The sequence below is a fragment of the Prunus mume genome, linkage group LG1, assembly GCF_029339155.1.
Source record: "Prunus mume cultivar Tortuosa linkage group LG1, ASM2933915v1, whole genome shotgun sequence".
Lineage (NCBI taxonomy): Eukaryota > Viridiplantae > Streptophyta > Magnoliopsida > Rosales > Rosaceae > Prunus > Prunus mume.
The window spans coordinates 306,888-322,464 of NC_142698.1; the positions used below are offsets into that span (position 1 = coordinate 306,888).

Sequence of the window (15,577 nt, forward strand, 5' to 3'; positions counted from 1 at the left end):
TGAATAGTAATAGCTTTTGCCTCCTATTGCCTTTTGTCATGGCAAATGGGTGGAAATGCTCTAAGAGTGTAACAATATGGTACTAAAATATAATTAATCCTATCTTAAAATATAAGTCTCACCTACCTAACATAAAGGACTGGCATGGACTCAACTCCAATCCAATCCAAGTCGACCCACCAGAGGGTAATATTGTCCTATCATATACACATATGCCATATATTATGATGTGAATATGACTTATTTTTAAAAATTCTATTTAGGCCACAGAACCAAAGTTCCCGTCGCTAACAAAAGCAAAAGTTCAAATTAACATTATGACACGTCAGTCTTGCCACGAAATGTTTCCACGTATGTGTACTCGTATACATTATAAATAAAATAAAAAATAGCAGTAGGGACAGTGTGTGAAAGCCAATTGGTGCAAAGCCAAGGGTTAAGAGAGCAACCGTTCTCTATATATTGAAGATGGAGCTCCTCAAATTAGATGCCACAGATGAACGTCTAAATTATAAAACCACAACATGAAGAGTTTACTTGGTTATGCTCTGGTAATGGAGAGGCACAAGCCTTATATTGCCATGCTCTTCATACAATTTGTGTATGCAGGTATGGCCTTGTTCTCTAAGGCAGCAATGGCCAAGGGAATGAACCCTTTTGTGTTTGTGGTTTATCGTCAAGCTTTTGCCTCCCTCGCCTTGGCTCCATTTGCTTTCTTCTTTGAAAGGTTGGTTCATAAGCTTCCATTTGTAGCATACATCTCTCTAGACTTTTCAGTGGTGGTTTAATTTGTCTTCTGAATTTTCAGTTCAAAAGACGCTCCTCTTTCGTACACCTTACTCTGCAAGATTTTCTTCATTTCCTTATCTGGGTAAGAACTTGGTTATACTCTCTCTCCTCATCAACAATATTTCAATTAAACTCTCTAACATACATAATAATTTTTCCAGGATTACCCTGAGTTTAAATCTGTACTATGTTGCAATCAACTATACCTCTGCAACGTTTGCTGCAGCCACCACCACAACAATTCCTGCAATTACCTTTGTCATGGCGGTTTTGTTAAGGTAATTAATTAATAATTAGCTATGATATTTAGCTAATTACATGGACCAAGTGCTTCTTCTTTTATGTCCTTGAAACACAAATGGTTTTGAAATTTTTGGGCAGGATGGAAAGCATTTCTATGAAACATTGGTATGGTGTGGCCAAGGTGTTGGGTTCTCTCACAAGCCTTTCAGGGGCATTGGTGTTTGCTTTAGTTAAGGGGCCTTCCATAAAGTTCACGAATTGGTATCCATCACATCATCAGACACAAATTTCAGACTCATCATCTTCCTCCAGAGGGGACTGGATAAAAGGTTCCTTGTTCATGATTTCAGCCAATACTGCCTGGTCTTTGTGGCTAATTTTGCAGGTGCACATCATTAATCATTAGCACTTTTTATTTATTTATTATTTTAAACAGTTTAATTAAGTTGGAATAATTTATTTTCTTATGTAGAATTTATATATACATTTTTTTTTATTGCCCTTGTTGAACTAGCTAGTGCTTCTTTTCTAGGGTCCTATTGTCAAGCAATATCCGGCAAAGTTGAGGCTTACCACTCTGCAATGCTTCTTTAGCTGCATCCAATCATCATTTTTGGCCATTGCAATTGAAAGAAACCTATCAGCTTGGAAGATTGGATGGGACATTCATCTTCTCTCTGTTTTCTATTGTGTAAGTCATTTTTTATCCACCCAACTAGGAAAAAAAACTATAAATACAGCGAGTACATATAACTTTTTTCTCTCGTACTAGGCTATCACATGATAAACATACAGAAATTGTTGTGAGAACGACGTTATATGCACCCGTATAACTTTTCGGGCAACGAGTACGTATAACTTTTTGGGCAAACACTTCCATCTATACGCAAAACAAATGATGAATTTCTTTTTAAGTTTTAACTGAGCCACTTGTATAATGTCGGCTAGATTGGTAATTAAGCTATTGAAGGTACAATTTAGAAATTTGCTTGGGTAAATTTATATATGGTTCATATTCCCTTCAAAGAGATAGGCTCGTCTTTTGACTTATTGATATAAACACAGTGGTCATCATCTATGTGATTATGAGATGAAATATTGACAGCTGGTTCTTGTTTATATGTATATAAATTTTTCCCACATGTAACTTGTCTATGCAAAATAGTAACTAGAAAACACCATAGAGAAGTTAAAATGGAAGTTGTGGAAGTTGGAATAGAAAAAAGTAGAAATTCGGAAGTGGGAGATTGAAAGTGTTTGTGGTATGATTTATTCAATATATTGCTTTGGTATTTAAACTTATCATGTGCTTTAAAAAAAAACATTTCTGTTTTAATTTTTACTTTTTACTTTTTGGTTAGAAATATAGGGAAAATACAAGGAGAAAAGAGTGAAATAAGGGTTTAGGGTTTAATATTTTGGAGGCTCCGTGCAAAGAGAGATGTTGAGGCCCTATAATTTTTACTTTTTACTTTTTACTTTTCATTTCTCCCTACGCTCTTCCACTAGTCTCCCTCATCCATTTTTCTTTTCTCCTTCTCTCTCTACTACAACGTGAAAATTAAAAATTAAAAATAAAACGATTAACAAACAGGCCCTCATTTAATACGAAGAATGACATAATTGGAATTTATACTGTCTGAACATTTTCTTAATAACAGTATAGATATAGATAAGTAGTGTCTCATGACTATGGGTGATGATGCAGGGTGTAATTGTGACTGGAATTACCTACTGGCTGCAAGTTTGGGCCATAGAGAAGAAAGGCCCAGTTTTCACATCAATGTTCACTCCTTTAGCACTGCTCATAACAGCCATCTTCTCAGCAATCATGTGGAAAGAAGCCCTTCACTGGGGAAGGTAATTTCCACCGATTTATATAATAGCTCATTTAAACGGAGATCTAGTTATGATAGGTAACGAATGAATATCACAGGGAGTAATCTTAACAAAATCAAAATTCTGAGACTTGTCTTGGTTGATTTGTTGCAGTATTGGTGGAGGCGTATTGCTTGTTGTGGGTCTGTATAGCGTTTTGTGGGGAAAGGACAAAGAGGACAGGAAAAGCGAAGAAAGTGAACAGAAACAAGAAAGCAAGGAGGAAGTGGTGTAAGAGTGCATTCTTAGTCGATGGGGATGGGATTGTAGCAAATTCGATTGGATGAATAAAAGGCATTCCCAATATGAATGCTTGTCATGAACACGCATTAGATTAAAGCAGTGATCATCTCTTTTTGTAACTATCAATCGAGGGCTAAAGTTTCCCTTTATTTTCTTTTTCTTGTCTAAATTCGTGTTGCAAAAGTTAAATGTATATAGGCTTTGTTTGTGCTAGATTCCTCGTTTATATATGAGATGTCTACTTATGAATTTTTGGAACATTTCCAAATTGGTTTTTTCATTTTTTTTATCCGTGGTCACATGACACATGAATGAAATCATCGGATTAGTGAGACCTGATGACCAAGACTTGTCAAGAAAAACATGTCATGTAAAGTCTAAAGGTAGTCATATTTCATATCGCATAGTAAGGCGTGCATGATTATCCACTACGATATTAGCGATAGAATGATTGTTGATTATGTAAGAGAAACACTAACGTGGGACTTGAAGCCAAGGACTTCATTGTCTGTATAGTGTCAATTAACTTACCAACAAACATATAGTGAAGGGTATGACATCAATTCATATTCTACTATAACCCTCAAGAACACTTACTAATTTGAGCTTCAAAATTTTTTCGCGCAAGTACACCTCTTCTGTCTCATTGGTGACAAGTGAATATGATATCATGCTTCTCACTATCTATAGAAAAAGCTTCAGCTATATAATAGCGAACAGCTTTTTGTTTCACCAATTTAAGCTAGCATGGTTCTTTTTGGTGGAAAAAGCTTACATGGTTCAATCGTTCATGAAATAAAAGCTTTATGTCTAATATAAGCTTTAGACACTAGGGAGATGCTATGATAATGAGAGGGGGATTTGGTGAGGAGTTTGATCGAGATGTTCAATCCAATCATCCAATCATTAAAAAAATATAAATTCAGTATTTTCTCTCTCTTATCAGGTAACGTTGAGTCTAGTGTAGAAATGATATGTGAATTTTTTGGGTCTCAGTCGACCCTTTTGGGTTGTATTATGAACAAGACTTGGGTTAAGTTCTTTGAGTCTGGCCCAAGCGGCTTTCTTTTGGGATGGCATTGGGTCTACCTTTATGGCCCTCTATTGTATGAAAATTATAAACCACGCATATTGTTTTTTTATTCATTTATAATTTTTGGTCAACAGCTTTCTTGTTGCTGATCTTTTTTATGGTGGTTGTGTTTGTTATTAATTATATTTATTTAAAATTGGTCTCTTTTTAAAAATCTTTTTGAAATAATTTTAATTGTAATTTATTTTATTTTATTCAATTATTTACAAAAATATAGTTTTTAATTTTGTAAGATATTCAACTACACCAATGCAAGTGAAACTGCAATTCAGTTCAATAACTGCCAAAAAAATTTAATAAATTGAACTAAAAATGAAACCATTGCTGATATTCTAAGCACAAATGAAATAATCAAATAATGCTAGAGTTATTATACTCTTGGAACGCTCGCTTTATTAATAAATTTGGAACATAGTTTCTCCTTTCTTTTTGGAAAAGATTTTACAACATGTTTGAAATTTTATTTATCAAAAGAATAAATTAGTTTTTAAATAATAAGTCGCCCAAGTTAATAAAGCAAATTTACATATTATAAGTTTCTTGAGTGAGTTTTGGAAGGTTAACAAAATTAAAATAAAACTTCCAAAGAATATGGATGGATTCCACCAGCTGAAGGTAATTATTTCATATTGTTTCCTTATGGTTTTGTTAAAATTAATGGTTAAGTTGCTGCAAGCTTCTTGATTAGAAATCATTGTGGGTCGAGCCAATGAAATTCGAATTCTCATCGCAATTTAGTAGTATGTATGAGAAATTCTTCATCTTGTACTTTAAATTATAGCTTATATTGAAAAGAAATTATTATTGAAAACCAATATTAACTCCCTTCTTTTATTGGGAAAAAACAATATCCTTTCCATGTACAATTAGGAGATTTGGGGGCCTAAGTTATAATCCATATAGAACTAGGAGACTTCACCTAGTTCTCCATATAGAACTAGGATATTGTTCTCTATAAATAGAAGCTTGTTGAGTGTGGAAAAACACACTCTCAAATTCAATTCCCTCAAATATTCTCTCGTACCAACAAATTGTCAATTTCAAAAGTAAACATCTTTTTGATTTCATGTCAAAATAGTTTTGTTTGTTTTTTCGAATTTTTATTTTTTAAAGTTAACCTTATATAAACAAATATATTATTCGATATTTTTTTCCCCAATAGATTAATCGCAAATTTCCCCTCCTCGTCCTGCACCAAACCCTTAACCCTGCGACTCAAAATCCCCTTCCCTTCCCTTCCACTGTCTCTTCCGTTTTTCTCACACAATGAAACGCTTAGCAGATAGCGTTCCCGTAGCGCCCTCCTCGTCCTCGTTGCCGCCCAAAAAACCCGTTTTCTTGACGAAAGCCCAACGCGAGCAGTTAGCCCTCCAACGCCGTCAAGAAGAAACCGAAGATCAGAAACGCCGTCAAAGTCATGTTCTCTCCAATCTCTCCCATTCCCGCCCTTCCTCCGACGCCGCACCACCCACAGCCACCGCCAATTCCGACCGAGACCGGGACCGGGACCGAGACAGAGACAGAGATAGAGACCGGGATCATAGGGACCGAGACAGGGACAGATATTCCCGAGACAGAGACCGGGAACGAGATTCGGAGCGGCGAAACCGCGACCGCGACCGAGATAGGGAGCGGGAGGAGGAGGCCAAGGTTCGAGAGCGTGCCCGCTTGGACAAATTAGCAGAGCGCGAGCGAGACAAAGAGCTGGACGCCATTAAAGAGCAGTATCTCGGATCGAAGAAGCCGAAGAAGCGGGTCATCAAGCCCAGCGAGAAGTTTCGGTTCTCTTTCGATTGGGAGAACACGGAGGACACGTCTCGGGATATGAATGCTTTGTATCAAAACCCTCACGAGGCCCAGCTCTTGTTTGGGCGAGGGTTTCGGGCTGGGATGGACCGGAGGGAGCAGAAGAAGCTGGCTGTGAAGTACGAGAGGGAGCTGAGGGAGGAGATCCGGAAGAAGGAGGGTGTGGAGGAGAAGCCCGAGGAGGCCATGGCGCAGAAGCTCAAGGAGGAGGCTGCAGAATTATACGATACTTTCGACATGAGGGTCGATCGCCATTGGACTGATAAGAAGCTTGAAGAGATGACTGAGAGGGATTGGAGGATTTTTCGGGAGGATTTCAATATTTCATATAAAGGGTCGAGGATTCCGAGGCCTATGAGGAGTTGGGCAGAGAGTAGATTGAGTGAGGAGTTGCTTAAGGCTGTGGAGAGAGCTGGTTACAAGAAGCCTTCTCCGATTCAGATGGCTGCGATTCCACTTGGGCTGCAACAGCGCGATGTTATTGGCATTGCTGAGACTGGTTCGGGTAAGACTGCTGCCTTTGTTCTTCCTATGTTGACTTATATTTCGAGGTTGCCTCCCATTAGTGAGGAGAATGAGGCCGAAGGACCTTATGCTGTTGTTATGGCTCCTACTCGTGAGCTTGCACAGCAGATTGAGGATGAGACTGTCAAGTTTGCGCATTTCTTGGGTATCAAAGTGGTTTCCATTGTTGGTGGGCAGTCGATTGAGGAGCAAGGGTTTAGAATTAGGCAAGGCTGTGAGGTTGTAATTGCCACTCCTGGGCGTTTGATTGATTGCCTGGAGAGGCGTTATGCTGTTCTTAACCAGTGCAATTATGTTGTTCTTGATGAGGCTGATAGGATGATTGATATGGGTTTGAGCCGCAGGTTGTAGGGGTCTTAGATGCAATGCCTTCCAGCAATTTCAAACCTGAGAATGAGGATGAAGAGCTTGATGAGAAGAAGATTTACAGAACCACTTATATGTTCAGTGCCACAATGCCGCCTGCTGTAGAGCGGCTTGCTAGGAAGTACTTGAGGAATCCTGTTGTGGTCACGATTGGCACAGCTGGAAAGACAACTGATTTGATCACTCAGAATGTGATCATGAGCAAGGAATCTGAGAAGTTTGAGAGGTTAAAGAGGTTGCTTGATGAACTTGGTGATAAGACTGCTATTGTGTTCGTTAATACCAAGAAGAATGCAGACTATGTCGCTAAGAGTTTGGATAAGAATGGATATCGTGTGACCACTTTGCATGGGGGTAAGTCACAGGAGCAGAGAGAAATTAGCCTTGACGGTTTTCGAGCCAAGAAATACAATGTCCTTGTTGCAACTGATGTTGCAGGACGTGGGATTGACATACCTGATGTGGCCTATGTTATTAATTATGATATGCCTGGGAATATTGAACAGTACACGCATCGTATTGGACGTACTGGGCGTGCAGGGAAGACTGGTGTGGCCACAACATTCTTGACTATGCACGACACTGAAGTCTTTTATGATCTCAAGCAGATGCTCATTCAGAGTAATAGTCATGTTCCTCCTGAACTGGCGAAACATGAGGCCTCAAAGTTCAAACCCGGTTCAGTTCCTGATAGACCACCTAGGCGTAATGACACTATTTTTACTCATTGAGAAGCTAGGAGGTAAACAGACTTTTCAACAGAGGGCCCAACTTATTACGCAATGTGATGCTGTTTTAGTGGCTGAGACATCTTTGCCTACTGCTGGAACTGAAGAAGTGAGTTACTTTGAATGGGATTGTGCTTATCTATAATTTTGATTATGAATATTTCTGCTGTACTGTAATTGGCAAATTGATGTCATGACTTTTTTCTTATGAAACAATGTTGTTAGTCCTGATGACTAGTTAGAACCAGTAAATTGTTTATGACGATATCAGTTGGGATTTTTTTTTTTCTCTTCATTGGTTTTTGCAAATTACTGGTTTACTTTATTGGGTGGGAGCACAAATCCTTTAAATATTGCTGGCATTGTTTGATATTTGGACTTTTTTAGTGCATGCTAAATTTGATGACGACATTTGATATTAAGGTGTTGTCTTCTCTATGGTACCTTAGTTGAACCTCCTCCTTTTTTTCTTGAATTCTTTCATCTTTCTGTTTGCTTATTGAGAAATCTTTTTACGAGAATTTTTATTTGATTTTGATTTTCATGTCATTTGGTCCATATTGGGCCAACCGATGGAAAGAAAATACAAAAGTGATTTCCAGGTGAAGCTGGTGCATCATTTTGCTTATGCGCCTGTTGAAGCTTTGCATGGACAGGTACGTAAGTGTAATTTTTCCAAAGCATGTATGATTCATAGTTCTCGGATATGTGGAACAGTTATGTACTTTAAAGAAAGTAAAAAACAAATTGTCTACTTTAAGTTATTATGTGGCATTCTTGAGGAAGAACTGTGATAAGCAAGGAAATGAATATATGAAGGGAACTAAAAATTAATGCTGCTATCGTGATTCATAACATGAAGTTTGTAAAGAGGGGATACCAGTAGGTTGTTGTCTCTTACAGCATATGTGATTTTGGCCAACCAATACCATTCTGATGTAATTTCGTGTTTAATGCTTTTAGTGTGGTTGCTAGCCATTGGTTGCAGCTTTATGTGTCTTGTGCTTTTACTGTGGGGTTTGGTAGACTGTAATCTGGGAGATGTGCTATGATGGAAATTTTTTGGGATCTTTGGGGTGAAAGGAACAGAAGGGTTTTTGAGAATATATTGAGTGAGGAGGTGGAATGATTATGGGATAGGGTGCATTTTTGGCCGTCTTTGTGGGCATCTGTAACTTTAGAGTTTAGGGTGTTCTCTTTTTTCTGTCGTTTTGTCGGATTGGAAAGCATTTATTTTATAGCTCTTTGGAATTCTGTTTGTTTTTTTTTTTTGGGGTGTTTTCGCCTAGGATTGAGTTGTTGAATCAGTTTGCACATCTAGTTCTTTTAGAAGTGGACTACTTGTTCACTTTTGTTGTACTCTTATAAATAAAAAATGAAAAAAAATCACCTTGTATAACTATTTGTTATTCTGGTGTTACAAGTTATTTAAAATCTTAGTTGAACTTTCAGCATTTATTTACTGATTGTAGGACTAATCTGGTTTGCTGTCAAGTTTTCTTTATACTATCCGAGAAGACAAGAATTAATCCATTCTCTCTCATTTGGGTTAAAATAATTCCAGTTGTTTTTTACTTTTTGCATTTATGTTGCTTGAGAATGTGTATTAACTTATAGGAGAGCCCTAGACATTCTAAGATCCTTTTTGAATCCTGGAACCCTACGGCCAGATTAAGTGTTCTTGTGTGCTTATTTGAAATATAGTGAGCTTGTAAATTACCTTCCTTGTGTGTTGCTGTATGTTTGGATAGATTCCTTGACTTTTTGGTCTTTGGGGTTACTTTCATCTTCTTTATGTGATAAATACATTAGTTTCAATTTCCAAAACTTCTAGCAACTATTAGTCTTTGCTTTTTCAGCGTTCTTGTTCATTTCCAGAGATATATGATGGCAGCAAGTTTGCTTTTGGTCACACTGCTAGGTTAGTCTCCTTGCATGCAGAAAGGTATGAGTTTTATTTTTCTTAAGCCCCTTCTCCAATAAACTTTACAAACAACATATGCATTTAAAGTCACCATGTTTCTCAGAGACTAAACATGAAATGGAATCCACAGAAGAACAGGACGAGTGGAGAGTTGGGTTTTGGTTTTGGAAAAAATTAAGCATATGTTGGTCACTTTAAGGCTTTCCTTTTTTTTTGGAGGGAATTAAGTCTAATTTTGCTAAACTTTCTGTACTGTTTAGAAAGTACCATTTTCAAAAGAGTTTATTGGGAAGGGCTAAGATAAAAGACATGAGAACTTTAGCGTCAAATTGTACAAGATTGTTTGATGATCGTGAATATGTTTAATTATTTATTTGATGTTTCAATGGATCAATCTGTTAAATTAGATGTTGGCATGTTTCTGAATGTTTTATTATCTTCTACATGTTTGGCACTGGATCTATACCATCAGTTTTTAGATGCTTGAATGAATGTTGTGTTCTCTTTCACTTAGTGCATCCGTTCGGTTTAAGATTTCAGAAGCCTGAACTGCATCCCTCAACGATGCTGTCCGGTAGTGTCGTAGAGAAAAAAGCCTAACTAGTCTTCACAATTAGGATGTTGTTGTCCGAGGATTTTGATGCTTCGTACAATTCTTTTTCAGGGTGCTTTAATTGACTTTTCCACACAATGCTCACCCTAACTCCAGCAAACTCCACAATATTTAATCCCCAGAACTTTAATTTGAAATGCCACCATGAAAGGCCAAAATACTTGCAAGGTGTTTGCGGATAGCCTATCAAATTGTGGACGTGGTGTACAATTTGGTTTGGTTGACTTGGATTTGACCTTATAACCTAGGTAATCACGTAACAGCGCCGCCTATTATAATATGACGGTGTTCCAATATGCACGTTTCATTTGAAAAATTTCTTGTCAAATAGGGTGTGGGTGTTCAATCTCATCAACTTGCTTCTTAAATGCAATCTTGAATTTTGGGGTCTTGAATATATCTTGATATCATGGGCTGTGTAAAACAAAGTAAATGTAATCTTTGTTTTGTGCAGTTGAAGGCAAAGATATACTCAACCATCCATCCTTGCCCATCAATCAATTTTGGAACCAATAGTTATGTTAGCAATGTCTCCCTTTCTTCAACAAAACGACTTCCAACAACTCGGATATAGTCATGCGTTATTTGCCACATTATCTAAACAAAAACTTGAGAATTCTTTCAACAATTCTCGCTATTTTGTTACTAGCCTCTCTACATGCACTCGCACGTGTCAGAAGCATTTTCTATTGCGCATACATGCTAAATTATTTGTTTGTATTAATAGGGTAATACACCCAAATCCAGAATCCCAAATCGCAATGTCAAAAACTGACCATGTGTGATTTTCTTGAACTCTTAACGACTGAACCTTATATCATAAGCAATTATTACCCAATAAGACCTATACGTAAGGTGATTGTTTGGATCCGATTTTGCTCGACCCAGGGAGAAACACCAAGGCCTACCTTACAAGACAAGGTGTGTTTGCACATAAAAAGCCCATGAAGGGAAGAGTGCTGAGATTATGATTCATGACATAAACCAATAAAATGCTTGTTCAAATTTATTATGTGTTTAATGCTACTATGGTTGCTATCTATTTCTTGTTAAGTCTCAGCACTGATCTACCAGATTGTAGAGCTAATCTGCTTTGCTGCTAAGTTTATTTTATACTATCCAACATGTACTTGAGAATGCTTTCATGTTTTCATTGATTTTCTGGTGAAAATGGGCCTGGACATTATGTTCACACTCCTTTCTTTTATCTTTTCTTGTCATGGTTCCTTTGTGTACAGAAGTATACCGTACACAAAAAATCATGACGAAAGAACTATGTTCTGGCATAAATATTTTTTTTGTTTGAATTGAAATGAAACTGAAGGAGTTTTTTTTTCTTCGATATGGCAGCTAGGCAGGGTGAAAACAAAATTTTTACCAAGAATTGGATCTCAACTTCCATATAAGACTAGAAGGCCTTGTTACTTAATCCAAAACCTTGTGGAATAGGCTCACCATTATTTCATCTCATTCTGATTATGGGTTCACCATCATTTCCGCAGAGGTTTGTAGAGCAAGTTTGCCTTTGGTCGCACATTTCAGTTAGTTTCCTTTGCATAACGAAAGCTATGAGATTTTTTTTTTTTTTTTTTTTTTTTTTACTGTCGTCCGCTAAAGTTTGAAAACAACATAGTAAGTTTAGCCAAAAATTGATTTTAAATTGACCAGGATATCCTTGCAAAGCAGCTCAGAATATCCTCTCGTCTTGGCGGCTAGAATTTTTCTTGTCCGAGGACTTCGATGCTTCTGATGTTTTCAGGTATATTAATCGATTTCTCCACGCAATGCTAACCCCAAAACCTAGAAATTAGCTTTCCAAACCTTCAAAACCGAAACCTCGCGGTTAACTTGGTTGTCAAAAACACCGATGAACCACATTGGTGTCCACACACTCCCACTTTCATTTCCATAGTTTGTTCTTTTTATCTGTAGTTAATGCTTGGGTTCTGAAAGAAGAGGAGGAATCGCTCCTGAAATGATCATGCGGTCCTACGTTTTGGAGGTCTAGGCGAACAACCTAAATGGGACCTTCTACTTTTTATGTATATTTATGTGTTTTTTTTTTCTTCAGTATGTTAGAAAAAATATTATATGAACTCAAATTCACAATTGTAACATAAAAGAAACAAACAAAATGTAATTTACACAACAACTTTATAAAATGCATCAAGATTCAAAGCATCACTTAAATATCAATCGCCTTTCATTTTTTGATGCAAAAGTATAAGTTAACTTTACATAATATTTATATAATATAATTTATTTAAAATAACATACATAGGTATATATAGGGGTTTATACAAATTGGGGCTCTCCCAATTTGGGGCCCTTGGGCAACCGCCTCGCCTGCTTGTGCCTAGAGCCTCCTTAGACTCTTGTCTCTTGGTGTTACTTTTCAAATTTTATTATTAAATTTCAATGTTTCGATATGTGTCCATTTCTAATTGGCCACATGTTCATTTTAGGAGGAGTTCCTTTTCTTTCGAGAGCCAAACATTATCCTTTATATATTGGACATTGCTTCCCTTCTTCCAGGACACTCCCACTTCCTGCAAATCACATTTTGACACATATGAAAAAAAATAATTCATCAAAAACACAAAAAGAAAAACCTCTACATTCCTACTTCTAGAAAATGAGACAAGTATTTTAAATTTTTTTCATTAGTTGTGTTTTTACAAAATAGAAAGAAAAAAAAAGTTACAGGAGTTTTGCTTTTGGGGTGGCAATAACAACTACGTTTCCAATATGTTTGATAGGGAGATTTGAAACCCCACCACCATCAATTGAAATGTCAATGTGAAAGGGCAAGAACCATTTACAAGGGGAAGGTGTGTTTGCCTTCGCCTAGGAATTTGTGGATGGCTGGTGGCGTGTTGCACGCAATTTGGTTGACTTGGAATTCAACCTTTATATCCTTTGAAATCCTCAATGCGACAAGAAAATCAAGCATGCCAACTAACTCTGAATTTCGGTGTTACATCGCATCATCAACATTTCTTAAAACTTTTATTTTTATTTTTCCCCCCTTTTAGGTATTTACATGTTACCTAATTTCTTTTTCTTAGAGTTTCCTAATTGGACTTTACTCTATTGTCCTTTACCGTGTCAGTCATGAAGATCGCCGGACTGATGGCGACTTGAGATGAGGCGTCGCCAAGCAAGTCGGTCCATCAAGATTTACGACTAGTGACAAGTCACTTTGAAGCTAAGCACACGTGTAACAAGAGAAATAATCATATCAAGTTGTTTTATAATCAAATACCTAATAAGATCAGACATCTGCTATATTTTATTTTGGGCTGAGCCACCCCCACCTGACTTGACCCCCATCTCAAGCAATTTATACCAAATCATTGGTAATGAGCAAATACTTATCCAATTCATCATTTTAGTTTTGAAGTCGTGTTACAAGACAAGACCAATAACTTCACCTAAACTCCTTTAACAATATCTTCACATTGGTCAGATTAATAACAATAATAATATTATTATTATTTACTATAAGCGATAATTTAAACTACAAGGGCATTGAGGTTTTTCACACACACTACTAACGCGCTATGAAGATTCAAAACTAAGTGATTGAAAAGTGATTGAACTTGAACGAGTCTACCTTCCACTTGGTTCTTAAGCGTTGTTTTTTTTCTTATTTAAGATCTACTCGGTCATAAGTGTTGATAGTTACATGTTAACCATAAAATTATATATTATAACTCAGAAGTCAAATAATTATATATATAAGTACCATCACTTGCACCCCGTATTAAGATAATCCATACCAGACGAGCTCAAAAGTCTTCTCGATTTCATGGCCATACATGGACCAAGTTTTAGCATAAATGGCATTCTTGTACCCTTTTCTGTTTTCAAATTTCTTCCTTTCAGATTAGAATGGAAAAGGATAAAAAGTGGATTTTGACTAAACAAAACAATTTATTTATACTAGTGATGCTCTAAAGTTTGATTTCACATTGTTAAACTTGTACATGTGCAATCTAATTAAGGATGTAAATAAGGGTATAATCACATAATATTACAAGAATGTGCAGCAAATTTAATTTATATACTCTCATTACTAATTAATTAGCTGCCATCTTGTATGACTAAATTTATATTTTCAGTCATGCATGATTTCTTATCCTTCTCATTATCTATATGAATAAAAATAAAACAGATAAACATTGCAGGATCTGAAAACAATTCTTTTGGTAGTTGCACGGCCGGCAACAACCATGCCACATTCCACAGGAATAGTGCACAAGCTCTTCTAAACTACTCATCTAAGGCTTCCATTTCCGTTGTAGGATAATGCTCTCAACGCACCCTCTCAAGTGTGACGTTAATTAAGCCAAACACGTGGACAACACATTAGATGACGTAAGAACACGTAACAAATCTGGGGAAAACATAGTTTCCAACTATCTACACATGCGCATAAGAGAAAATAAATAAACCAAAACAACAACCTTGATAAAGATCAATCGAGTGATTTGCGACAAATTCAGTCAAATACAGTTTAGAACTAAATTTAGAGAACATAAACAGTTTTAGAGAGCTGATTTTGGGAGAATAATTTGATTGGGAACATAGCCCAAAAGAGGTGATGGGAACTTCAATTTGAGCATGATTTAGAAGAAATCACCACAATGATACCGATAAAAAAAAAAGAGCAAAAAGAGAGGAGGGGGAGGAGGGGCAATGATACTCCTCCTCCTCTTTTTTGGGACTCTCAAGGGGAGAAAGTGGCTAAACACTGTTTTCTAATTTAGAGTTTAATACTTGGATTGAAGAAGAATCTTTTCTAATTCAGAGTTTAATACTTGGATTGAAGAAGAATCATCCTGGTTGGTTCTTCCTTGATTATCATGATGTAATTGTCTCATGATTCAATAAATCTCTTGATTATTAAAATAAAATAGTAATTAGCACATCACATGCAGGCATGCTTCATGCATGAACACTGAATAAAAACTATTATTGCATCAATAAGTAGAAAAATAATGGATTATTTTTATAGGGTTATTAGGTCTAATGGTCCTTGAACTTTGACCTGATTTGCATTTTGGTCCTTTAATTTCCAAAATCATTCCCGTGGTCCTTTAACTTTAATTTTGTTAGGACAAATAGTCCTGCAGTCAATTTTGTTAACTTTTTCTATTAAATGTAGGGTAAAATGGTATCCCCAATTTCATCCCCTGACCCCATTCTAATTACCCCACCCCATCTTATCATCCTCATTTCCACTCTCTCTCTCTCTCTCTCTCTCTCTCTCTCTCTCTCTCTCTCTCTCTCTCTCTCTCTGCATCAACTTTCTCTCACCCTCCCATTTGCATAAACTTTCTCTTTCTCAAATGGAAAGGCAACTA

The 15,577-nt window shown here is 36.7% G+C and overlaps 2 protein-coding genes across 2 annotated transcripts; both read left to right on the forward strand.

Annotated features, from left to right (window-relative positions):
* Positions 1-451: 451 nt before the first annotated feature.
* On the forward strand, positions 452-3,366 carry LOC148920590 (WAT1-related protein At1g43650-like). The gene is made up of 7 exons (XM_089043361.1): positions 452-727; positions 809-871; positions 951-1,067; positions 1,171-1,417; positions 1,565-1,723; positions 2,741-2,892; positions 3,025-3,366. The coding sequence occupies exons 1-7, from the start codon at positions 525-527 to the stop codon at positions 3,143-3,145; spliced, it is 1,062 nt and encodes a 353-aa protein (XP_088899487.1). The 5' UTR covers positions 452-524; the 3' UTR covers positions 3,146-3,366.
* A 2,024-nt stretch (positions 3,367-5,390) lies between these two features.
* Positions 5,391-7,948, forward strand: LOC148920591 (DEAD-box ATP-dependent RNA helicase 21-like). The gene is given in 2 exon segments (XM_089051271.1): positions 5,391-6,902; positions 6,905-7,948. Coding segments are annotated over 2 exon segments (2,160 nt in total). The 5' UTR covers positions 5,391-5,512; the 3' UTR covers positions 7,675-7,948.
* Positions 7,949-15,577: the final 7,629 nt, after the last annotated feature.

What these genes read in the sequence shown, in the direction of transcription:
- LOC148920590 (XM_089043361.1), top strand. Translation starts at nt 525, where the DNA reads ATGAAGAGTTTACTTGGTTATGCTCTGGTAATGGAGAGGCACAAGCCT. An exon ending in TTCTTCATTTCCTTATCTGG is followed by an intron (nt 872 to 950) that starts GTAAGAACTTGG and finishes TAATTTTTCCAG; the next exon opens with GATTACCCTGAGTTTAAATC. An exon ending in CTTTGTGGCTAATTTTGCAG is followed by an intron (nt 1,418 to 1,564) that starts GTGCACATCATT and finishes CTTCTTTTCTAG; the next exon opens with GGTCCTATTGTCAAGCAATA.